The 26328-nt window shown below is 38.5% G+C and overlaps 1 protein-coding gene across 4 annotated transcripts in view; it reads left to right on the top strand.

The window, feature by feature from the left end:
• The window catches only part of SNCA (synuclein alpha), a 136731-nt gene extending 110680 nt beyond the window's left edge, over positions 1-26051 (top strand). Inside the window, exons 6-7 of one of the 4 annotated variants that reach the window (XM_007450012.1) lie at positions 23056-23134; positions 25300-25651. In XM_007450012.1, coding sequence (XP_007450074.1) covers positions 23056-23134; positions 25300-25332 — 112 coding nt within the window. In that variant the 3' untranslated portion in view covers positions 25333-25651. Of the gene's footprint in view, positions 1-23053; positions 23135-25299 lie in introns of all 4 variants that reach the window. The other 3 variants (XM_007450014.1, XM_007450013.1, XM_007450015.1) reach the window with 3 other exon arrangements.
• The last annotated feature ends 277 nt before the right edge of the window (positions 26052-26328 follow it).

Here is a 26328-nt window from a genome sequence, read left to right as displayed (position 1 = left end):
AGACTTACTTTTTTAAAAAATATATATTTATTTATTTTCGGCTGCATTGGGTCTTCACTGCTGCTCGCGGGCTTTCTCTAGTTGCGGTGAGCAGGGACTACTCTTCGTTGCGGTGCACGGTCTTCTCATTGCGGTGGCTTCTCTTGTTGTGGAGCACAGGCTCTAGGCACGCAGGCTTCAGTAGTTGTGGCACGCAGGCTCAGTAGTCGTGGCACATGAGCTTAGTTGCTCCGTGGCATGTGGGATCTTCCCAGACCAGGGCTCGAACCTGTATCCCCTGCATTGGCAGGGGGATTCTTAACCACTGTGCCACCAGGGAAGTCCCTGGATCATTACTTTTTATTATGAGAATGATAAATTCTGTTGCTGGGGATTGGGAGAGATGACCATTTCCAGTGTAAAGCTAGGAAGAGTAGGCCTGTGCCCCAGGCAAAAGTTTCACTGACTTGTCAAAAGGAGTGAAGAAAGAAACTCAAGTGATGATGTTTCAAAGCACTGTGAAAACTGTAATTTCTGTGCCACATATTTAGGGGAAAAAATGAACAATTTATTTCTGACAATTTTATCATTATATTCTGTAAGAACCACTCTAATGGAAAGGTCTAAACCTGAAAAATGTTATGCATTGAATTCATAATAAGCTATTTTACCCTGTAACAAAAAGTTAATCAGTTTAGTGTTTGCAGATTTAATAACCATGTGGTTAAAATGGTATTCTGATTTTTGCTCTTGTAAATATACCACACACATATATATCAACAGTTCTTTCAGCCTCTAACTTTTTTCTGATAAAATGGTGACAAACATTTAAATAATAGTAGAGATAGCTCAATATTTACTCATAACATATTTTACATTGCATATTGAGAGTATTAATTTTTTGAAACTGAATTTTATCTTCTGTAAGCAGCTCAACTTAATGTTTTAGTAAGAAGTTTTTGTCAAGAAATTTGATAAATAATATTGCATTGTAGCTAGGAGTTCGGGCTTTGGAGCTAGACGGCCTGTCTGTTCATTCATTGAAAAAGTAAATAACTGCAGTTGTTATTTTTTTTTCTAACATCTTTATTGGAGTATAATTGCTTTACAATGGTGTGTTAGTTTCTGCTTTAAAACAAAGTGAATCAGTTACACATATACATATGTTCCCATATCTCCTCCCTCTTGTGTCTCCCTCCCTCCCACCCTCCCTATCCCACCCCTCCAGGAGGTCACAAAGCACCGAGCTGATCTCCCTGTGCTATGTGGCTGCTTCCCTTTAGCTATGTATTTTACATTTCGTAGTGTATATATGTCCATGCCTCTCTCTCACTTTCTCACAGCTTACATTTCCCCTCCCCATATCCTCAAGTCCATTCTCTAGTAGATCTGTGTCTTTATTCCTGTCTTCCCCTAGGTTCTTCATGACCGTTTTTTTCTTCTTAGATTCCATATATATGTGTTAGCATACGGTATTAGTCTTTCTCTTTCTGACTGACTTCACTCTGTATGACAGACTGTAGGTCCATCCACCTCACTACAAATAACTCAATTTCGTTTCTTTTTATGGCTGAGTAATATTCCATTGTATATATGTGCCACGTCTTCTTTATCCATTCATCTGTTGATGGACACTTATGTTGCTTCCATGTCCTGGCTATTGTAAATAGAGCTGCAATGAACATTTTGGTACATGACTCTTTTTGAATTATGGTTTTCTCAGGGTATATGCCCAGTAGTGGGATTGCTGGGTCATATGGTACTTCTATTTTTAGTTTTTTAAGGAACCTCCATACTATTCTCCACAGTGGCTGTATCCATTTACATTCCCACCAACAGTGCAAGAGGGTTTCCTTTTCTCCACACCCTCTCCAGCATTTATTGTTTGTAGATTTTTTGATAATGGCCATTCTGAAAGGTATGAGATGATATCTCATTGTAGTTTTGATTTCCATTTCTCTAATGATTAATGATGTTGAGCATTCTTTCATGTGTCTGTAGGCAATCTATATATCTTCTTTAGAGAAATGTCTATTTAGGTCTTCTGCCCATTTTTGGATTGGGTTGTTTGTTTTTTTGATACTGAGCTGCTGCATGGGCTGCTTGTAAATTTTGGAGATTAATCCATTGTAAGTTGCTTCATTTGCAAATATTTCCTCCCATTCTGAGGGTTGTCTTTTCAGCTTGTTTATGGTTTCCTTTGCTGTGCAAAAGCTTTTAAGTTTCATTAGGTCCTATTTGTTTATTTTTGTTTTTATTTCCATTTCTCTAGGAGGTGGGTCAAAAAGGATCTTGCTGTGACTTATGTCATACAGTGTTCTGCCAATGTTTTCCTCTAAGAGTTTGATAGTGTCTGGCCTTACATTTAGGTCTTTAATCCACTTTGAGTTTATTTTTGTGTATGGTGTTAGTGAGTGTTGTAATTTCATACTTTTAAATGTACCTGTCCAGTTTTCCCAGCACCACTTATTGAAGAGGCTGTCTTTTCTCCACTGTATGTTCTTGCCTCCTTTATCAAAGATAAGGTGACCATATGTGCATGGGTTAATCTTTGGGCTTTCTGTCCTGTTCCATTGATCTATATTTCTGTTTTTGTGCCCGTACCATACTGTCTTGATTACTGTACCTTTGAAATATAGTCTGAAGTCAGGAGGCTTGATTCCTTCAGCTCCGTTTTTCTTTCTCAAGATTGCTTTGGCTATTCAGGGTCTTTTGCGTTTCCATACAAATTGTGAAATTTTTTGTTCTGTTTCTGTGAAGAATACCATTGGTAGTTTGATCGGGATTGCATTCAATCTGTAGATTGCTTTGGGTAGTAGAGTCATTTTCACAATGTTGATTCTTCCAATCCAAGAACATGGTATATCTCTCCATCTATTTGTATCATCTTTAATTTCTTTCATCAGTGTCTTATAATTTTCTGCATACAGGTCTTTTGTCTCCTTAGGTAGGTTAATTCCTAGATATTTTACTCTTTTTGTTGCAGTGGTAAATGGGAGTGTTTTCTTAATTTCACTTTCAGATTTTACATCATTAGTGTATAGGAATGTTAGAGATTTCTGTGCATTAATTTTGTATCCTGCTACTTTATCAAATTCATTGATTAGCTCTACTAGTTTTCTGGTAGTATCCTTAGGATTCTCTATGTATAGCATCATGTCATCTGAAAACAGTGACAACTTGACTTCTTCTTTTCCGATTTGGATTCCTTTTATTTCTTTTTCTTCTCTGATTGCTGTGGCTAAAACTTCCAAAACTATGTTGAGTAATAGTGGGGAGAGTGGACTTCCTTGTCTTGTTCCTGATCTTAGTGGTAATGGTTTCAGTTTTTCACCATTGAGGACAATGTTGGCTGTGGGTTTGTCATATATGGCCTTTATTATGTTGAGGAAAGTTCCCTCTATGCCTACTTTCTGCAGGGTTTTTATCATAAATGGGTGTTGAATTTTGTCAAAAGCTTTCTCTGCATCTATTGAGATGATCATATGGTTTATCTCCTTCAATTTGTTAATATGGTGTATCACATTGATTGATTTGCATATATTGAAGAATCTTTGCATTCCTGGGATAAACCCCACTTGATCATGGTGTATGATCCTTTTAATGTGCTGTTGGATTCTGTTTGCTAGTATTTTGTTGAGGATTTGTGTATCTATGTTCATCAGTGATATTGGCCTGTAGTTTTCTTTCTTTGTGACATCTTTGTCTGGTTTTGGTATCTGAGTGATGGTGGCCTTGTAGAATGAGTTTGGGAGTATTCCTCCCTCTGCTATATTTTGGAAGAGTTTGCGAAGGATAGGTGTTAGCTCTTCTCTAAAGTTTGATGGAATTCGTCTCTGAAGCCACCTGGTCCTGGGCTTTTGTTTGTTGGAAGACGTTTAATCACAGTCTCAATTTCAGTGCTTGTGATTGGCCTGTTTATATTTTCTATTTCTTCCTGGTTCAGTCTCAGCAGGTTGTGCATTTCTAAGAATTTGTCCATTTTTTCCAGGTTGTCCATTTTATTGGCATAGAGTTGCTTCTAGTAATCTCTCATGATCTTGTGTATTTCTGCAGTGTCAGGTGTTGCTTCTCCTTTTTCATTTCTGATTCTTTTGATCTGAGTCTTCTCCCTTTTTTGCTTGATGAGTCTGGCTAATGGTTTATCAATTTTGTTTATCTTCTCAAAGAGCCAGCTTTTAGTTTTATTGAACTTTGCTATCATTTCCTTCATTTCTTTTTCATTTCTTTCTGATCTGATCTTTATGATTTCCTTCCTTCTTCTAACTTTGTGGTTTTTTTGTTCTTCTTTCTGTAATTGCTTTAGGTGTAAGGTTAGGTTGTATATTTGAGACATTTCTTGTTTCTTAAGGTAGGATTGTATTGATATAAACTTCCCTCTTGGAACTGCTTTTGCTGCATCCCATAGGTTTTGGGTCATCGTGTTTTCATTGTCATCTGTCTCTAGGTATTTTTCGATTTCCTCTTTGATTTCTTCAGTGATCTCTTGGTTATTAAGTAATGTGTTGTTTAGACTCCATGTGTTTGTATTTCTTACAGATATTTTCCTGTAATTGATATCAAGTCTCATACTGTTGTGGTTGGAAAAGATACTTGATACGATTTCAATTTTCTTAAAATTTACCAAGGCTTTATTTGTTACCCAGGGTATGATCTATCCTGGAGAATGAATGTTCCATGAACACTTGAGAAGAATGTGTATTGTATTGTTTGTGGATGGAATGTCCTATAAATATCAGTTAAGTCCATCTTGTATAATGTATCACTGAAAGCTTGTTTTTCCTTATTTATTTTCATTTTGGATGATCTGTCCATTGGTGAAAGTGGGGTGTTAAAAGTCACCAACTATGATTGTGTTACTGTCGAGTTCCTCTTTTATGGCTGTTACTATTTGCCTGCTGTATTGAGGTGCTCCTATGTTGGGTGTGTAATTATTTACAATTGTTATATCTTCTTGGATCAATCACTTGATCATTATGTAATGTCCTTCTTTGTCTCTTGTAATAGTCTTTATTTTAAAATATATTTTGTCTGATATGAGAATTGCTACTCCAGCTTTCTTTTGCTTTCCATTTGCATGGAATATCTTTTTCCTTCCCCTCACTTTCTGTCTGTATGTGTCCCTAGGTTTGAAGTGGGTCTCTTGTAGACAGCATATATACGGGTCTTGTTTTTGTATCCATTCAGCCAGTCTGTGTCTTTTGGTTGGAGCATTTAATCTACTTACATTTAAGGTAATTATCAATATGTATGTTCCTATTCTCATTTTCTTAATTGTTCTGGGTTTGTTATTGTAGGTCTTTCCTTTAGCATTTGTTGTACCGCTGGTTTGGTGGTGCTGAATTCTCTTAGCCTTGCTTGTCTGCAAAGTTTTAAATTTCTCCATGAAATCTGAATGCGATACTTGCTGGGTAGGGTAATGTTGGTTGTAGGTTTTTCTCCTTCATCACTTTGAATATGTCCTGCCACTCCCTGCTGGCTTGCAGAGTTTCCCTATAATTCGAATGTTGGTGCATTTAATGTTGTCCCAGAGGTCTCTGAGACTGTCCTGAATTCTTTTTTCTTTATTGTGCTCTGCAGTAGTTATTTCCACTATTTTATCTTCCGGGTCACTTATCCTTTCTTGTGCCTCAGTTATTCTGCTGTTGATCCCATCTAGAGAATTTTTAATTTCATTTATTGTGTTGTTCATCATTGTTCGTTTCCTCTTTAGTTCTTCCAGGTCCTTGTTAAACGTTTCTTGTATTTTCTCTATTCTCTTTCCAGGATTTTGGATCAACCTTATCTCAATTATTCTGAATTCTTTTTCAGGTAGACTGCCTACTTCCTCTTCATTTGTTAGGTCTGGTGGTTTTTTTTTTTTTTTTCACCTTGCTTCTTCATCTGCTGTGTTTTTCTGTCTTCTCATTTTGCTTAACTTACTGTGTTTGGGGTGTCCTGTTCGCAGGCTGCAGGTTCGTAGTTCCCATTGTTTTTGGTGTCTGGCCCCAGTGGCTAAGGTTGGTTCAGTGGGTTGTGTAGGCTTCCTGGTGGAGGGTACTAGTGCCTGTGTCCTGGGGGATGAGGCTGGATCTTGTCTTTCTGGTGTGCAGGTCCATGTCTGGTGGTGTGTTTTGGGGTGTCTGTGCACTTATTATGATTTTAGGCAGCCTCTCTGCTAATGGATGGCGCTGTGTTCTTGTCTTGCTAGTTGTTTGGCATGTGGTGTCCAGCACTGTAGCTTGCTGGTCGTTGAGTGAAGCTGGGTGCTGGTGTTGAGATGGAGATCTCTGGGAGATTTTCACTGTTTGATATTACGTGGAGCTGGGAGGCCTCTTGTGGACCAGTGTCCTGAAGTTGGCTCTCCCACCTCAGAGGCACAGCACTGATGCCTGGCTGGAGCACCAAGAGCCTTTCATCCACATGGCTCAGAATAAAAGGGAGAAAAAATTGAAAGAAAGAAGGAGAATAAAATAAAGTGAAAAAGAAAAAAGTTATTAAAATAAAAAATAATTATTAAGAAAATAAATTTTTATAGTAAAAAAAAGATAAAACGGACAGACAGAACCCTAGGACAAATGGTAAAAGCAAAGCTATTCAGACAAAATCACACACAGAAGCATACACATACACACTCACAAAAAGAGAAAAAGGGGTCCACCTCCTCAATTTGGGATGATTTGTTGTCTATTAATGTATTCCACAGATGCAGGGTACATCAAGTTGATTGTGAGAATTTAACCCGCTGCTCCTGAGGCTGCTGGGAGAGATTTCCCTTTCTCTTCTTTGTTCGCACAGCTCCCGGGGTTCAGCTCTGTATTTGGACCCGCCTCTGCATATTGGTCGCCTGAGGGCATCTGGTCTTCGCTCAGACAGGATGGGGTTAAAGGATCAGCTGATTCGGGGGCTCCGGCTCACTCAGGACAGGGGGGAGGGAGGGGTACGGAGTGCGGGGCAGGCCTGCGGCGGCAGAGACCAGCGTGACGTTGCACAGCCTGAGGCCGCCGTGCGTTCTCCCGGGGAAGTTGTCCCTGGATCCCGGGACCCTGGCAGTGGCGGGCTGCACAGGCTCCCGGAAGGGGGGTGTGGATAGTGACCTGTGCTCGCACACAGGCTTCTTGGTGGCGGCAGCAGCAGCCTTAGCGTTTCATGCCCGTCTCTGGGGTCCGCACTGATAGCCGCGGCTCGTGCCCGTCTCTGGAGCTCCTTTAAGCAGCGCTCTGAATCCCCTCTCCTCGCGCACCAGGAAACAAAGAGGGAAGAAAAAGTCTCTGTCTCTTTGGCAGCTCCAGACTTGTGTCCGGACTCCCTTCCGGCTAGCCCTGGTGCACTAGCCCCGTTCAGGCTGTGTTCACGCAGCCAACCTCCGTCCTCTCCTGGGATCCGACCTCCGAAGCCCGAGCCTCAGCTCCCAGCCCCGCCCGCCCCGGCGGGTGAGCAGACAAGCTTCTCGGGCTGGTGAGTGCCGGTCGGCCCCGATCCTCTGTGCGGGAATCTCTCCGCTTTGCCCCCCGCACCCTGTGGCTGCGCTCTTCTTCGCGGCCCCGAAGCTTCCCCCTCCGCCTCCCGCAGTCTCCGCCCGCGAAGGGGCTCCTAGTGTGTGGAAACCTTTCCTCCTTCACGGCTCCCTCCCACTGATGCAGGTCCCCTCCCTATTCTTTTGTCTCTGTTTTTTCTTTTTTCTTTTTCCCTACCCAGGTATGTGGGGAGTTTCTTGCCTTTTGGAAGGTCTGAGGTCTTCTGCCAGCGTTCAGTAGGTGTTCTGTAGGAGCTGTTCCACATGTAGATGTGTTTCTGATGTATTTGTGGAGAGGAAGGTGGTCTCCGCATCTTACTCTTCTGCCATCTTGAAGCTCCTCCTGTAGTTGGTTTTTAAAATGAGATAATGCATGTGAAACTCTTGGAACAGTACAAATGCAGAGTACACACTACATAAACCTTACCTATTATTGTTATTCCATGTAAGAGTAAGATGGAAAATTAAGCATTTAAGAATACCTCATTTGAATGATCTTCTGAGGATATACCCAGCCCATGATCTTTCTTGATACTCTTCTAAGTAAATTCCGTTTTCTCTCAGATTTGTTGAGACAAGGAGAGAGGAAAGCTTTTCTAAGTAACCAAAAGAAACAACCACAACTAATGTGAAAAGAACTTAATGGTAGAAATTATAGGGTAGAGTAACTGCAACACCTATTGAAATTGACTAGTGTGGTCTGTGGGGCATTGTTCCCTCTGCATCCCATCTTAGATGCTAAACAAAGATATTCCAACTTGAAGGCTGAGATCCTCTTGAAGAGTTTTCCTTCCAGATCTTGAAAGCCCTTAACACTGGACTGGCATCTGTTCCCAGTAGCATGGAGACTCCTGGAACCTCAGGTTACCACCTGTGCATGACAGTACTGTGTTCCTGCTCTGCCTTTCTTACAGCTTTTCCTAATCTTTGCTCTCTTAGATGAAGAAGGCAGATCTTTACTCATTCTTTAAGCTTCTTTTTCTGCGTTTCACATGCACCAATCTTGAAGCTCTTGCCTTCTCTCTCTGCTTCAGAGCCCTTTGTGTCCTACCCACCTTTTCGTGTATGAGCAGTTTGTTTTGCCTGAAGTATTTTCTCCCAGTCAGGTATTAAGACCAGTTTCCCACTTGTTTTTGAAAGCAGACACGGAAGGCTTGGTTCACTATGCTCTTCACAGGAATTTCCTCCTTCCCAGGAGCCTCTCAGCATTCCCTAGGTTCCCTAAGATATGAAAGCATACTCGCTGTCTCTCTCTTTGTCAAAACCTGCACTCCCCACTGATTCCTCCCCCAGTTGCTAGTTTTAGACTTGCCTCCAAATATCAATGCATTTGCAAAGATGAAAGAACTGGCAACAGAAGAGTAGCTCTTCCTCAGGCTGACCCACTTTCACTTTGATGATATCTTATTCAAGCACTAGCCAAGGGGCTGATCTTCAAGAATTCTATCCATGCAAACTTAAATAATAAGCAAATATAAATATGTATTTAGACATATATAATAATATTATTTTATTAATGGATGAGGAGGATTAATCTTTGAACATGAAAACTGAAAATACTTTATTCCCAGACTTCCTACTGTGTATTAGTACTTGCAACTAGGTCTATATCCAAGTAACATGAGAAAAGCTGACAATTTTTGCTCTGCTGTGAAGTCTTATTAAGTGAGTCAGCTAATTATATGCCACTTTCATAAATATGGCAGTCACTGAGCTACTTGTTATGCTTACCGAGGGTGAAGATTTAAGATAGAATACTGCTTCTTTGCTATATAATGAAAATTTCTTCTAAAAAATGATTTCACACTGATTCCTGATTTATAGACCAATTAATAGACTGGTTATTTTATAATTTATGGCTGAATGTATTTAAAACTAGATTTAAGGATACTGATAAAGAACATCCAAAAATAAGGCTAAAATAGATTTAATGTATTAGCTTTACTCCCTCCCCCAATCCCAAACCTTTTATTAAAAACAGTCAAACTTGGGCTTCCCTGGTGGTGCAGTGGTTGAGGGTCCGCCTGCTGATGCAGGGGACACGGGTTTGTGCCCCAGTCCGGGAAGATCCCACATGCCGCGGAGCGGCTGGGCCCGTGAATCATGGCCGCTGGGCCTGCGCGTCCGGAGCCTGTGCTCCGCAACGGGAGAGGCCACAACAGTGAGAGGCCCGCGTACCGCAAAACAAAACAAAACAAAAAACAGTCAAACTTGTTCTCATTTCATCTGTTCACTTTATCTTCCTCTCTCTCCCTCTTTCTTTCTGAAGGGATTGCCAAGACTAAAGAAAGAGTTAGAAGAGCAAAAGGCAAGAAAATGAGTAATATGCTAACAGATTATCCAAAGTAGAACATGAATAGCTTCTAAATACATATTTCTATATAAGACTGGTTTCTCTAAAAGTATCATTTAATTAAAATGAGATTGTATCTTTAAATTACTTTTTAATTTATTATTTTCTTAATTGAAGCATAGTTAATTTACCATGTTGTGTTAATCTCTGCTGTACAGCAAAGTGACTCAGTTATACACATATATACATTCTTTTTTATATTCTTTACCATTATGGTTTATCCCAGGATATTGAATATAATTCCCTGTGCTATACAATAGGACCTTGTTGTTTATCCATTCTATATGAAATACTTTGCATCTACTAACCCCAAACTCCCAGTCCATCCCTCCCCCACCCCACCTTGGCACTTACAAGTCTGTTCTCTGTGTCTGTGAATCTGTTTCTGTTTTGTAGATAGGTTCATTTGTGCCATATTTTAGATTCCACATCTCAGTGATATCATGTGGTATTTGTCTTTCTCTTTCTGACTTAGTTCACTTAGTATGATAATCTCTAGTTGCATCCATGTTGCTGCAAATGGCATTATTTCACTCTTTTTTTATGGCTGAGTAGTATTCCATTGTATACATGTACCATGTCTTCTTTATCCATTCATCTGTTGATGGACATTTTGGTTGGTTTCATGTCCTGGCTATTGTAAATAGCGCTGCTATGAACACAGATAGGCGTGCATGTATATTTTTCAGTTATAGTTTTGTCTGGATATATGCCCAGTTGTGGGATTGCTGGATAATATGGTCATTCTATTTTTAGTTTTCTGAGGAACCTCCATACTGTTTTCCATAGTGGCTGTACCAACTTACATTCCCAGCAACAGTGTAGGAGGGTTCCCTTTTCTGCACATCCTCTCCAGCATTTATTATTTGTATACTTTTTGATGATGGCCATTCTGATTAGTGTGTGGTGATACCTCACTGTAGTTTTGATTTTCACTTCTCCAATAATTGGCTCTGTTGAGCATATTTTCATGTGCCTATTGGCCATAAGTATGTCTTCTTTGGAGAAATGTCTATTTAGGCCTTCTGCCCATTTTTTGATTGGGTTGATTGGGTTTTTTTTTTTTTTTTTTTTTGATATTTAGCTGCGTGAGCTGTTTGTATATTTTGGAGATTAATCCCTTGTCAGTCACTTCATATGCAAATATTTTCTCCCATTCTGTGGTTGATCTTTTCGTTTTGTTTAGGCTGTGCAAAAGCTTTTAAGATTCATTAGGTCCCATTTGTTTATTTTTGTTTTTATTTTCATTACTGTAGGAGGTGGATTCAAAAAGATATTGCCGTGATTTATGTCAAAGAGTGTTCTGCGTATGTTTTCTATGAGTTTTATACTATCCGGTCTTATATTTCGGTCTTTAGTCCATCTTGAGTTTATTTTTGTGTATGGTGTTAGAGAATGTTCTAATTTCATTCTTTTACATATAGCTGTTCAGTTTTCCCAGCACCACTTATTGAAGAGACTGTCTTTTCTCCATTGTATATTCTTGCCTCCTTTGGTGTAGATTAATTGACCATAGGTGCATGGGTTTATTTCTGGGCTTTCTATCCTGTTCTATTGATGTATATTTCTTTTTTCATGCCAGCACCATATGGCAGTGATTTCCACCAATCTCTTCCAGCTCACTTGTTTGTTCTTCTGCCTCATTTATTCTGCTAGTGATAACTTCTAGTGTATTTTTCATTTCATTTCAGTTATCATATTGTTCATCTCTGTTTGTTCTTTAAATCTTCTAGCTCTTTGTCAATACATTTTTGACCGGAGATGTATTACAGCCACAGGCATTAGTTTCTGTAAAAATCCCCCAGTCAATAATGTGTTAAACATTTCCTGTATTTTCTTGGTCTGTGACTCCATTCTTTTTCCAAGATCTTGGATCATCTTCACTATTACTACTCTGAATTCTTTTTCAGGTAGATTGCCTGTCTCCACTTCACTTAGTTTTATCTTGTTCCTTTGTCTGGAGCATATTTCTCTACTATCTCATTTTGTCTAACTTTCTGTGTTTGTGGTCTCCATTCTGTAGGCTGCAGGATGGTAGTTCCTCTTGCTTCTGGTGCCTGTTCACTGGTGGGTGGAATTGGGTCTTGCCCCTCAGGTGGGCGGGGCTGGGTCAAGTAGTGTGTTAGAAGTGGCTGTGGCTCAGGACGACTTTAGGCAGCCTGTGTGCTGATGGGTGGCGCTGTGTTCCCACCCTATTAGTTGTTTGGCCTGAGCTGTCCCAGCAGTGGAGCCTGTAGACTGTTGAGTGGGGCTGGGTCTCGGTGCCAAAATGGTGACCTCCAGGAGAGATCACGCCAATGATCATTCTCTGGGACCTCCACCACCAGTGTCCCTGCACCCACAGTGAGCCACAGTTGACCCCCATCTCCCCAGGAGAGCATCCAGGACTTGCAGGTAGGCCTGGCCCAGGCTCCTGTGGAGTCACTGCTTTGCCCTGGGTCCAGTGCATGTGAAACCTTAGGTGCACCCTCCAAGAGTGGAGTCTCTGTTTCCCCCGGTTCTGTGGAGCTCCTGCACTCAAGCCATTCTGGCCTTCAAAGCAAAATGCTCTGGGGGCTCCTCCTCCCGATTCCAGACCCTCAGAATGGGGAGCCTGACGTGGGGCTGAGAACTCTCACTCCAGTGGGAGAACCTCTGTGATATAGTTATTTTCCAGTTTGTGGGTCACCCAACTGGCAGGTATGAGATTTGATTATATCACAAAAGTGCTCCTCCTACCATCTTGTTGTGGCTTCTTCTTCATCTTTCGATGTAGAATATCTTTTTTGGTAGTTTCCAGTCATTTTTGTCGATGGTTGGTTGTTGAGCAGTTGGTTGTGATTTTGCTGTTCTTGTGAGAGGGGGTGAGCTCAAGTTCTTCTTGTCCACCATCTTGTCTCCTCCCCCTCCCCGTCTAAATTGTTTTAGGCAGTTAAGGGCAGGGGCAGAAAGCTCTTCTGAGTCTGCTGGGCCTTAATTGCTTTCAGCTTAAAATAATCTACCTGCCAAAGTAGCACATTTTGGGGTGGCACATTCTGCTCCTCGTCAGTCCCACCTTTAAAACTTCTCCAAGAAGTTTCACAGTCCAGAAGTTGAGCTGGTAGATTGCTCCTCTCACTGAACCAGTGTTTTGAGTCCTGAGAATAGGTCAATTCCGTTAAAGAGTTGTCTCATTTCAGAAGGCAGTGATGCAATTGGGTTCCCACGGTTAGGCCTATATTGTGCAAGCAATTAGATATTCAATAAAAAAGCATTTCTGTGGAAACAAAAGAAAAACAAAGGTTAATGTTTGGAGCAGACTATAAACCCAGTTTGAGTCCTAAGGGCAGCCAGTTAAGAAGATTTCTAGCTGTCAGGGCCAAAACATCTTCTGCAGTTTGAATATTTCTGATGGCATTGGGTGTTCAGGTAAACTTTCTGAGGGGCCCACACAGCAACAGGCATAAAAACTATCTATACATGAGCTGCTGTGATGATTTCTGGGAAGTTGATATCAAGTTGTTCACATTTAGTTTGCAGAGATTCAGGAAGAGACCAGTTTTTGTTCATAGTGATTCCAAGTCAAGAAGTGGGTAGGGGCTTCCCTGGTGGCACAGTGGTTGAGAGTCCGCCTGCCTATGCAGGGGACACAGGTTCGTGCCCCGGTCCGGGAGGATCCCACATGCCGCGGAGCGGCTGGGCCCGTGAGCCATGTCTGCTGAGCCTGCGCATCCGGAGCCTGTGCTCTGCAACGGGAGAGGCCACAACAGTGAGAGGCCCGCGTACCGCAAAAAAAAAAGAAAAAAAAAAAAAGGAAGTGGGTAAAAGTTGGAAATATTAGCTTGGCGAGTTTTAGCCAAATATTGAAGGAAACTAGAAGAATTCAGGATCCAGTCCAGTTTACAGATAGAAAACAAAACCTCAAAGACAATTAACAGCACTAGAATATGATATCCACAAAGGTATATTACTGAGACATGATTTTTCTCTCTACAGTTAGCTTCATTTCTACCAAAGATAACCATGGTAAGACTAACGTCTCGGCAAATTAAGTCTAGTTTCAACAAACTTGGCCTTATTATTTACATAAGTGCAACAAGAATAGTGGCTGACCATATAGGCTCTTTTAAATCTGCTTTGTTGGAACCTTTCATAAGGAATCTCAGATTTAACTTTTAAATGCCTCTGGAGGCTAGGCAGCCAAGCCAAGGACTTACCATCAGACTTTGCCTGCAGTACCTATATATTTGGGGTAATTCTTCTCCTCTTGAGGTCTCCAAGATATCTTGAGGTTCCTGCACCTGCCAGGAAATGACTTGCCTTACTCATCTGATAAGGCTTCCAGGAACCCTGTAAGGAAAGTACCAGGCTGGTTTTTCAAGGGGCATTATTGGCTCCATAAAGTCACCCTTAGTTCCTTAAACCTGTCTGGTCATATCTGACTCTGTGCACATTCTCAAATATGACATTCCAGTCAAAGCCTTGGTGTATAACCAGTTTCCAATTGTGTCATGTTATGAGGACAAATTCCTATTGAACTTATGCAAATAATTGTAATGCCATGAAAATATGAATACTCACTAAGAGTCTCCAAATTCTGGAGGGATCAGATAGTGAGAAAAAATAATTGTTGTATCTTTGTTCACAAAGGTATATTTACCAACTTGCTAATCGCTTAAGAGAGAAAGAAAAAGGTTTCCTTAAATCTAGAAAAACAAAACCAAGGAACCAAGAATATTTCAAACAAAAAGTCATAAAAGTTGTTCTCATCCTCATCAGTCATTCACTCCCATGTAATTAATTCTTACTGATATTGATCTTTTGTTAGCAGTTTTATGAAGCTGTCAGTTTCTCCATTAGATTAATGCAAATTCTTACCCAGTTTAGTGGTATGATCAGAAAGTTATCAAAAACCTGTACTTGTTAGATTCCTTTCCGGGAGTTTCTTGAAGGTGAAGCACTTTTGCAAGAAACCTTTTCCAAAGCATCAGAGTAAAAGAGTAACTGTCTGTAAATGACGAAAGAAAAGTCACAGTTAAAGATTTGATGAGAGTTCATTATAACGCAGTTGATAAGGAAATTTGATTATTTTTGTGACATACAACATCTTTCTTTTTTTTTCTTTTTTTTTGTGGTACGCGGGCCTCTCACCATCGTGGCCTCTCCCATTGCGGAGCACAGGCTCCGGACGCGCATGCTCAGCGGCCATGGCTCACAGGCCCAGCCACTCCGCGGCATGTGGGATCTTCCCGGACCAGGGCACCAACTCGTGTCCCCTGCATCGGCAGGCGGACTCTCAACCACTGCACCACCAGGGAAGCCCGACATACAACATTTTAAAATAATAACTGGAATTGTGACTGAAAACAATACATATCATTTTTAGGAATTTTATACAATTTCTGGAATACATATTAATAACATACATCCATAGAAATACAACATAAAGAAGGGTTAGTATTACTTCTTGCCTGACAATACTTGCCATGTAATTTAACATCAAATAAACTTAACTAGTTTAACATCTCTCTTTTTTTTTTTTTAATATAAGGTGAGAGAACCAATCTTTTGGGATATTCCAGGGACCCTCTTGAAAATCCCAATGATTTCAAGGACAAAAAGATTTCATTTAGAATTTGATTTGGAGGATTCAAATAGGATCATAGGTCATTGTGGTACAATATTTAGTCAATCCATTTAACCAAAGTGACAAGAAAATACTTTGCAGGCAGATATAGAAAGTTACATAATTGTTAAAAAAATGAGTTCTTTTAAGAGAAGACTCAGAACATGAAGCACAATAAATTATTTTGATAAAATACAGAATCTTTAACCTTTCACAATCTTACGAAGAACAGACTAGTCTAAGAAAATCTTGTTCTTTTAGCAGATGAAAGAAAATTAAGTTTTAGTTTTACACAAATATAAGTAAACTATTGTTATTAAAGCTTATTTTTTAAATATTTATAATAAATTCATTCAATGTTAGCCAGTTTGACTACACAAGGCAAAATTCTCTTTTCCTATCATTCCTCCCTCGCTTTCTCCCCAACTTTGTATATCCACTTAGTTTGTCTTTTATTTTCTGCTTTCTCATTCTGAAATAATTACTTTTTTATAGGACAAAATTAGTCTTTTTCTCTTAATAAAAACATATCTCCATACCTCATACCTTTTCTTAGCCAAAAGCACATCTTATTTCCTTGCATACAGAGTTTTTTTCTTTCTAGTAGTTTCAATTATGTATATTAATTAGAATTCTTAACTCTTGGAAACTTTAATATCTAGTGAAAACTAAGTAAGCAATTGTGAACTGTCACACCTGTCATTCCATAGACTGGCAAATTTAAGAGTACATTTCATAATTTCTAGAAGTATTTGCTTTCTTATAGTACAATTTTTTTTTAATGTGACACAAGACATTTTACTGACAGATCCAAATATCTTTACTTTCTCTGTAATAAGAAGCCAAAAGTGGAAAAACCTATGTTCTGTATTTTATCTTATTTGGAAATGACCTCAATGAATTTCCATCCTTTAACTTAACATAGCAAAACTCTAAATTACCGAAAGAGATTTAGAAAACTATTTAAGTAGACATATCATAAACCATAATTATTTTTGAAACGTTCACTTAAAATTTTTATCTCCCCTAAAATTATTTAATTCACTTGTTCTTAACAATCGTATTTAGATGACTCATAAAATTTCATGAGACATTAAAGCAGCTAGCCACCATCTGAGGTTATTTTTCTTTCTGACAAATTCTGTCACAGAGACACATGAGCTTATTTGACTTTTAGTAAACCTAGGTCGAATAAATTATACTTAATGCTGAAAACTCTAAAGACATGCCGATTTTAATTAAACCAACAAACTTAAACTAGCTTTTATTTACCAAAGATTGTCCCAGACCACATGAACTTGAAAAGCATTTGGGTTAGTGTCTATTATACTTCAGAGTGTTTAAAAATATTTAAATTTAAATATTTAAATTTAAATGATTTAAATTGATAAGCATGTTTTTCTTTAAGCCAGTTAAACAAAGTCAGGTAATTTTTTTTTTTTTTTTTTTTTGGCAAACTAATTTTGGCAGTACCATCCAGAGGTAGAAATATATCACATATACATAACATACATCCATAGACATATATAAACACACAGATACCAACAGGGACCCTAAATTTTAGCCAGGAATCAGGTACAACAATACAAAACTCATTAGCTCATAAATAACAGTTGAATCCAAATTGTGTCTCTGGAAGATGGAACAAGTGAAGGTTACCACTCAAATGGCTAAAGCATTTTACTAACTTTTGTGGCAAGGACTTTAAGTAATCTTATGGAAGCTGTGGATTAAATTTTCCGCAAGGGAAATTTTATAGCAGTTTGTGTTTTATTTTAAAAAGCCTTTCCCCCCACCCCCCACTCTTTTGTTTACTTCAGTCTCAGAGGATGGTGGGCTGTGTATTAGTTATATCCTTGGGGTGTTTACATTTCAAAGACATGGAAGATTTACATCTTCAAGGGACAAAGAAAGAATGTGAGTTGTCTCCAAGGAGTTTTGGAATATGTTTCTCTATAATTATCAGAAGTCTAGGGTAATTACTATTTTCCTTCTTTTTAGAACACTTCTTTTCCAGTGTCCTGAGTTTTTTCAATATGTGCAAGCATTTTGAGATGAATAGGGGAGGTTTGGGGGTTGGTAAAGATAGGTGTGTTTTGAATTGTTTCTAGAGCTGCATTTCTGGTTTTGCAAAGGTTTGCAAGATAAGGACAGTTGATTTTAATTCCTCAAAGATTGGGTTGCAGCCTGAATACTGTCAAGGGGCTGGCGCACCCATCCAACTACATTATCTTTAATTTGCTTCCTTATATCAGGGAGCTTTCCAAAGAAGATGGAAATCAAAAGATGTCTATGTCCTGGAGCTTCGGGGTTTAATGCAGTATGCCTTTTAAAAGTCTGGATAAAGTCTTTAACGAAGGCCTTCAAATGTTTTCCTTTTCCTGAATGTACAATTCAGTCTCGGACCAGTTCACTTCAGGAGGAAAAACCCTCTACTGTTGCTGCTATTAGCCCCTGAATATTGGCCTCAAGCTGATCCATTTCCTGATTATTTATAGGAGGACCTGGGTCATCTGTTTCTTTGAGAGTTCCCCTCCACCCCGCCACCGCCAGGAGCTGTCTGTTCTGTCTGTTAACTACAACATAATTTTATTATATATAATCCAAAATAGTTTTTATGGAGGGGAAAAACACACCTTGTTAGCTTTAAGTGGGATTGTGAATGTACATTAATCTTTTTAACTCCTCCCTAAATTTGGTAGGAACTGAAAGTAGAGGGAAAGGCGTTTTATAATTTAACAGAACTACCGCCATCCATAGACGTGAATTCTTGCATTGGGGGTCCAGAAAACATTTGCAAGGGACATTGCATAGGAAAGCCTGAAGCAGGAAAGCCTGAAGCAGCCTGATTACAGGGCCTTGTAATCAGAAAAGTTGATGGAAAAGTACAAGGAGTTGTAAGGCGCAGCGAAGCCAGCCCTACCACCCATCCCAAGTGATTCTGCTAAATTCACCTCCTGGCTTTCATGATTTACACAAGTAATCTTTATACCCTGGGCCTGGTGATCTGGACAGAGTACTTTCTGCAGATCTTAACAGGAAAGGGAAGTTAAAACAGGCAGATGGGGCTGAACAAGACAAGAAGAATCCTTCATCTCTGTTGTTGTTGTCTTTAATATAGGGGAACCACAGCAAAGCTTGTCTAAAGAGATGCCAGTCTCGTGAGAATCATGAACTCGCCAGTCTGTAAGGCTAGCTCAAACAACAAGCTTATAGGACCTATGCCTGTATTCAACCCTATGATTTTCCTCCTTATGACAAACAACACAAAAGACAAAAGAAAACAATGACCTAGGGGGAAAGGAATCAATAGAAAGCAAGAATACTCATAACAAATCTTTACCAGAGTCACTATACCAAAGGAACTGACTCAAATAGTGTCTCCTGCTAATCTAAATCTAGAAAAAGGAAAAGGATTCTCCCCACTCTTGCTTCCACCAGATCCTGCAGGCAGAGATCCAGGAGACTGATGTGGTAAGAATTCTTACCTTCTACCAGAGCTTCCAGGATCTCTCAGCTGCAGCAACCCCAGAACAAGCAATGTCCAGCCAAAGGAGAGCCCCACATTTGGCACCAAACTATTGGGGAGGACAAAATTGCCCTTCGCTCCTTATAGGTTCTTTGGTTGGTCTCGTAACTAAATTGACATAAGACAGATTAACAGGAGAAAAACAAATTTACTTTCATATGTTTGAGAGCCCCACAAAGATACGGAACTCAAAGGCAGTCGGGCAACTGAGGTTTATTTACTACCCTGAGCTAAAGAATGGGATAGGGGCCCGAGCTTCAAAGGGAAGGAGGGCTATTCACGGGAAGGTGAGATGAGCAGGTCTTTGGTAATCAGATGTTTGCCCTGCCATATAGATGAGGCTTTCAGGTAAACAAAAAGTTCTCTCTGGTGAAAGCTCTCTTTCTGGTACAGGCCTCTAATCTACGTTCTTTTAGGCAGTTATGAAGAATGTAAAAAGCTCTTCCTGAGTCTGCTGGGCCTCGACTGCCTTCAGTTCAAATTAATCTACCTGCCACATTTTAGGGTGCATATTATACTCCCCTTCAAATGCAACCAATCACCACCACATAGACTCCTGTTTTTTCTACAGCCTATTCATTTCTCCCAACCCAAACCTGGAATACCTAGATATCTTATTTGATCTAAAAACATTTGATGATTATTTTTTAATTTATGGACTTTCTTTAAGTAAAACCCAAATATAATATCACATTTTAAAAGTAAACAGGAACTCTTTAATTCAATATCCAGTCAATGTTTAAATTCCCCCATCTCATATTTGTTTCTCTTTTCTCAAAACAGGATTCCAAATAAGAGTGAAATAAGGTCCTTAAGTTGTAATTTTCTAATGCTCTCTGAAGTCCACTTTAATCTATATGTTTCCCAAAACTTGTTTTTCTTGCAGTTTACTTGTTGAACTAGTTATTTGTCCTGTATCATTTCCCACAGTCCAAAATTTGCTGATTGCAGCCAATGACGTGCTAAGGTACAGTCTGTATAGGAAAGGCAAGATACATTTTTGATGGTTTTCCTGTGATTACATTTCTCCTGGTCAATTCTGGTTCTAATTTCTTGCTTCCATTATAGATATAATCCATCTCCTACCTATGCTGTGCTTTCCCCATACTGCAGCATCCTATTCTGACCACTGGGTAGCCCTTTAGTGAATATTTAGGGCCAACAGGCTATGTGTGAAGGATATGGTAGGATGGTGAAATCATACTGCAGCACAAGACTGGATAGAAAAATAGGAAATTGAATATCATACACCCCTGTTCTTAAAGGATTTTGAGTAATTATCTTTTATTCTGCGACTTCATCCCCACTATTTCCTTAATCCTCACTAGTTTCTCTAGCCATGCCCTTGGGGTGGTTTCTTTCTACACTAGAGAATTCATCAGTGTTTTGATAAACAAAGGCAATTCTCACTTGTGCTTTAACTAATACTTTTTGTTTTTTCCTTCTGGGTAAACTTTTATAGTATGAAAGGTATAATGGCCCCACAGAGCATACAGTGCTTCTGAATAAACTTCTTTGATGGGTTTCAGCAATCAAATTATAAGATAATTTTGTTTAGCAGGAATAGACTCTTAACTGGGTCTTAAAGGAATAGGCAAGGCATAGTCAGGGACGTGAGAGAATGTTCTCAGTTTCTGAAATCTATAGATAGTTAAAGAAAACGTTTTGAATGCCAAAATTCTTTTGGAGAAGCTCAGGATAGTGGTTAAGGGCACAGAGTCTGGAGTCACCTCTGCTAGTTTGAGCAAATTACTAAACCTCTGAAGCCAAATTTCCTTGGCAAGATGTGGCTAAGGATAGCCTGCCTCATGGGAGGTCTGTGAGCTATTTCCACTTCATATAATACAGTTAAAACCTTAATGATAGTTTATTAATGTATTTCTATCTTAATGAAATCAGTAATCTCATTCACCAGAGAACAACACATAAAGTCTAGCAAACTTGTGAAAGCAACACATATTTATTCCTTTAGTGAGTAAAGATACCTGAAAGTATAGGCGTCTTCTTGTGACATGTGGATACTTATTGACCATCCCGGTATTTATATTTCACTTGTTTCCTCCTTTTCCCATTTATTTATGTGTCTTTACTTTTGTAGCTGACTTTCTGTCTCATCACTTATTTGACTTCTTTTTAAATATTATGTTAGCATTTCCTCTGTGGCTTCTCAAATCCTTACCCACAAGTGATACATATTTTACTTTATAAACTGTAGATATTTGGAGTATGGTTTTAAAGATTAGGTAAATACATGCTCAGAAATACATATACTTTTAAAAATAGCAGTTATTATGTACTTGCAACCTAAGTAAGTCATTATTTAAAATTAATAGGGATGGATTTCACTTGATCCCAATACATGATCAATCTAGCCAAAGAATTCACCAGCAACATTGACCATTACTTGGATGACCTTTGAAGAATGCAACAGACACACCCAAATACACATACACACACATATCCAATAACATTCACCAGTCTTAGCACCTCATTTGTGATAGAAAGCAAGTCAGTTCTGCATATTTACTTGTCCAGTCTATATCAAAATCTTTTAACAAATTCGGTTAGAAAAATAAATCCCTAAAAGCTTAAAATGCAAAGAAACAGGAAATTTACCTTATTTTCCTCATACTTGAGTATCACTAAAAGTTATCTAAATACTAATGAGAGGACTAATGATGGCATTGTCTCCTCCCAATTTAAAAAAGTTATTGCTGCCCCATTTTATCACTAAGGCTGTTTGATGCTTAGAGAAAGCTTAAGAAACTTGCTCAACATCACAAAAGATCTAGAATCTGTAGAAGCTATAGGACCTGAACTCAAGTCTTGTGATATTACAGCCCTGGTGTCTAACCACCAATCAGCAGAACCTATGTTGTTGACATGAACGAAGAGGTGAAACATTGAAAACAGTACCTTTACTCCACGTTTAGAAGTAAGGTATTTGGGGGATGGTTTATATCTTATTTACTTTATAAATAACTTGGACTTTTAAAATTTATAAAACAGGAGTTAGACAGAGGTGGGTGACCTATAAGCTTCTCTGCCCAGCTAATGTAAGAATGAGCTTTAGTTTGACGTTTTCTCACCGTCATCCATTTCCTTATCCCTTTCCCTCCCTGTATTTTCAAGATGGGGAGATGTTATTTACATCAGGCATAGTTTTAAACAGAAGCCACATTGACTGAGGGACTATTTGATATCCCTGAGCAAGTTCATATAGGCTCACATGGCCTCCCTGCTCTTTTAATTTTCAATCACCTCTTTTTACAATTCCTTTTCTGGAATAAATGCAAAGCAACAAAAGGTATTTAATGAAGAACACTAATAAAACCATGACCACAACAGGTTGAATTTGTGGTATCCTAAGGAGAGATAATTGGAAAACTGACCAAATAGTTGAGTTTTCTTCTGCCAAATATGTATGGTTTCAGTCTTGAAATTTGTTTTTTAAATTTGTTTCTTTGCCGTTATTAGAAATAAACTATAAAATATGTATGCTTTTACATTATAAATGGTTATATAAGTTAAAAACTTACAAAAAGGTAAAAATAACATGCATAGCTACCCAACAAAAAGTACTTTTCATATTTTGTTGTGCCTTCCTCCAATCTGTTTCACCTTTGTATCATCTGAATTCTACCTAGGCTGTATCCATAATATATACAACAACATTTATATACTGCTAAACATTGTATCATAAAGAGGTTCTTATTTTTTATATAATTTTTGTCATAGTAATAGATAATAATCTATTGAATTGTTGAATGATAATTTTCCTAATTCTTCATCATCCATTGATGAAGAATTAACAATTTTTACTGCTGTCATTGATCCTGTGAGAAACACCTTTGTTCTCTAGCTTTGGACTGTTTTCCTGAATGGTGCATTACTTGGCCAAAAAATTGTACATTTTTAGCGTTAATAACACCTGTTGCCTCAACGTTTTACTAAAGGCACTGTATAGTTTAGCAGTGACACTAAGGAGTGCCATTTTTATTACATCCCTTCCAGTACTGTATATAAGATTTTTTTCAAAATTTGGTTGTGAATTTTAAAAGTGAATAATGGTACCTCCTCAAAGTCTTTGAATGCTTTTCATTTAAATATTAGAGTGAAGGAGCCTCCCAGGAAGGAATTCTGGAAGATACACCTGTGGAGCCTGACAATGAGGCTTATGAAATGCCTTCTGAGGTAAGAGTTTATACACGTGAAACTCCAAAAATAAAGTTTAAGAGTTCAAGTTGGGTCCAATAATCAGTAACCCAAATCTGTCACTGTCAGATTTCCCTTATGTTTGTCCTTAAAGAGAATGACTTACTCTCTAGATGCACAAGTTAGCCAAATCCAGGACCTGTATTGTGTGGACAGCTTTCAAGCTGTGAATGGTTTTTACGTTTGTAAAGAGTTAAAAAAAAAAAAAAAAAAAGGCAACAGCACTGATAGAGACAGTATGTGGCCCACACAACCTAAAATATTTACAGCCTGGCCTTTTACAGAAAGAGATTGCTGGCCCCTACATTGAAGAATTATTTTACTAGAAACTTTACCTTCTAAAACAAATGCCAAAATGGAAGGTTAGAGAAATCAACTAAATGCCCAAAGTAGTAATTATTATTTGCCATACATTTCTAGTGAGATGTTTGCATAGTAAAATAAAAGTTACTCAAAAAAATTAGAGAGTAGAAATATGATAAATGCATAGTTTGCAATAATGGATACATTTCAGTCTAACATTTTAAACAGCATACTTTAATTTGAAAGTAAGTTTCTTTAATAGAAAAGGTATCACAAGAGAAATTAGAAAATACTTTTAGATGAATGAAACTGACTCAGGAAGAAATAGAAAATCTGAATAGATTTCTAATTTAAAAAGAATGAATTATTTAAAAACCCAGCCAGGGAGAGAATTCCAGGACCAGATGGCTTCACTGGTGAATTTTACCAAACATTTAAAGAAGAAGAAATACCACTAATTACAATTAATGCCAATTAACTTATCATCCAAAAAAAACAGAAAAGGGAGCACGCCCTAACCAGTTCTGTGAGAACAATATTACCCTGGTATCGAAACCAGACATCACCACTAAAAATTGAGTTAAAGTGTGTTGTAGTTAGGTTGTTATTCTTCTTTATGGCATTATTACAAGGCATATTGATAATCAGTCATTCCATTTGCAGAAATTGAGCTTAAATTATTTGCCTAATTAATTTTAACCAATATTTGGGGGTCTTTTTATACATGGCACAATGCTAATAAACACCATAGAAATACAGGAAGAGTAACTGCTAGTACCTGGATGCAAGGAGTTTACACTCTAGTAGGTTTGAAAAACAAATACAAGTGCATGCCTTCATTTAGTCATCATGACACCCCTAACAAACATTATTGACTGCCTTTTATGCACCAGGCATCACAGGGGCAAAAATATACGCGACGCACAAAAAAGGTTAACATTTTACAAGATTTCTTTAGATCAGTCGGAAGAAGCTTTATAGCAGAGGTGGGTAGTGACCTGCGTGGGAAGGGGCGGGAGATATGATTGGCCAAAATGCAGGGAGGACATTCTAACACAAGGAAAACTCCAAGGCATACATGTCTGAGAGTGCATGTGGATATGTCTGAGGCACAGTGAGTAATTAAATGTGGTTCAAGCTTTGAGCAGAGATGGGCCAAAGACGAATTGTAAAGTACTGTAAAAACCTGGCCATTTAAGCTTGTACTTCATTCAGAAGGCAGCTTGAGTTATTGAAAATACGTTTTTAAGCAGGATTCTGCTATTATTAGAGTTGTTTTTTAGGAGGACTAATCTGGCCACTTTGGTTAAGACCATCAATGTTTTTATTGTCTATGTTATCCAAGTTACAGGGAGAGAGAAGGAGCTTTGAAATAGTAATAATTGAAGCCACAGATGAAGATGATATTCCCAAATGGGAAAGTAAAAGGAGAGAAAATGTGACTTGCCTTTAAATGTTGTTGTAGAACCAAATCAGGTGATTTCTTAGAAAGAAACTAACACTTTAGTTGAAGAAAATGAGAGCCAGATAAGATAGACCGGCTACTGTGTCCTACAGGACTAGGTCATACGATTATTAAATGGCGCGTGTGGAAGTAGAATTCAGACACCCTAACGCTGATCACAAGAATAATAATTCACTTTTATATTTGACAGGAAGACAAAACTATTAAAAAGAAGAAAATTATACTGGATGTAGCAGAATAGTTCCAGAACTGTTAAGACACAGTTCCCTTATTCAAAGTGGCAAGCCATGTCCCATCTCATTTTTGCCCTAAAGCCCTGATCACTGGTCACTTATACTAAAACTTCGTGTTGTCTTTCCGATTTTCCTATTATTAGGAAGGGTATCAGGATTACGAACCTGAAGCCTAAGAAATATCTTTGCTCCCAGTTTCCTGAGATCTGCTGACAGATGTGCCACCCTGTACCAGTGCTCAGTTCCAACGTGCCCAGTCATGACATTTTCTCAAAGTTTTCAGTGTGTTTTGAAGAAGTCTTCCATCAGCAGTGATTGGAGTATCTGTACCTGCCCCAACTCAGCATTTCGGTGCTTCCCTCCCACCTAATATATGATAGCAGGGTCTCTGTGTGCTGTGGGTATTGTGGCTTCAAATCTAAAATGTTAAATTAAATTAAAAACACCTAAGTGACTACCACTTATTTCTAAATCTCCACTAATTTTTTGTTGCTGGCGTTGAAAAATTGTGAGTGATTTACTATAATATATTATAAGATTTTAAGGTGTCTTTTAACGATTCTAAATATATTGATGTATTGTGAAATTTAATACATATAATACTTAAATACGTGAGCATGAAACTATGCACCTATAAATATTAACTATAAAATGTTTCGTGATGTGTTTTATCTTGTGTTTGTATATAAATGGTGGAAATTAAAATAAAATGTTCTCATTACAAAAATCTTATTTTTATGCCATCTCACTTAAATAATAAAACCATGCTTATAAACAACATGCAATGAGAGCTGACAGACACAATTAAAGTTCTTAATGGCCATTTGAAGGAGGATAGATTTTAGAGCAGTTTAAAAAGACGAGATGAAACATTAACCCTTTACTGTGGGAATTCCCTGAAGCAGCACTGCCCAAAATATGTTCTGATGTGCACTAGTACCTTAAGAGACCCTACTAAGAAAGTGGGTTCCCCTCCTACACTGTTGGTGGAAATGTAAGTTGGTGCAGCCACTATGGAAAACTGTATGGAGGTCCCTCAGAAAACTAAAAATAGAATTACCATATGATCCAGCAATCCCACTCCTGGGCATATATCCAGACAAAGCTATAATTCAAAAAGATATATATGCACCCCTGTGTTCATAGCAACTGTTCACAATAGCCAAGACTTG

The sequence above is a fragment of the Lipotes vexillifer genome, unplaced genomic scaffold (assembly GCF_000442215.2).
Source record: "Lipotes vexillifer unplaced genomic scaffold, Lipotes_vexillifer_v1.1 scaffold178, whole genome shotgun sequence".
In the NCBI taxonomy this organism is placed as follows: Eukaryota; Metazoa; Chordata; class Mammalia; order Artiodactyla; family Lipotidae; genus Lipotes; species Lipotes vexillifer.
This window is presented reverse-complemented; position numbering and strand designations above follow the sequence as displayed.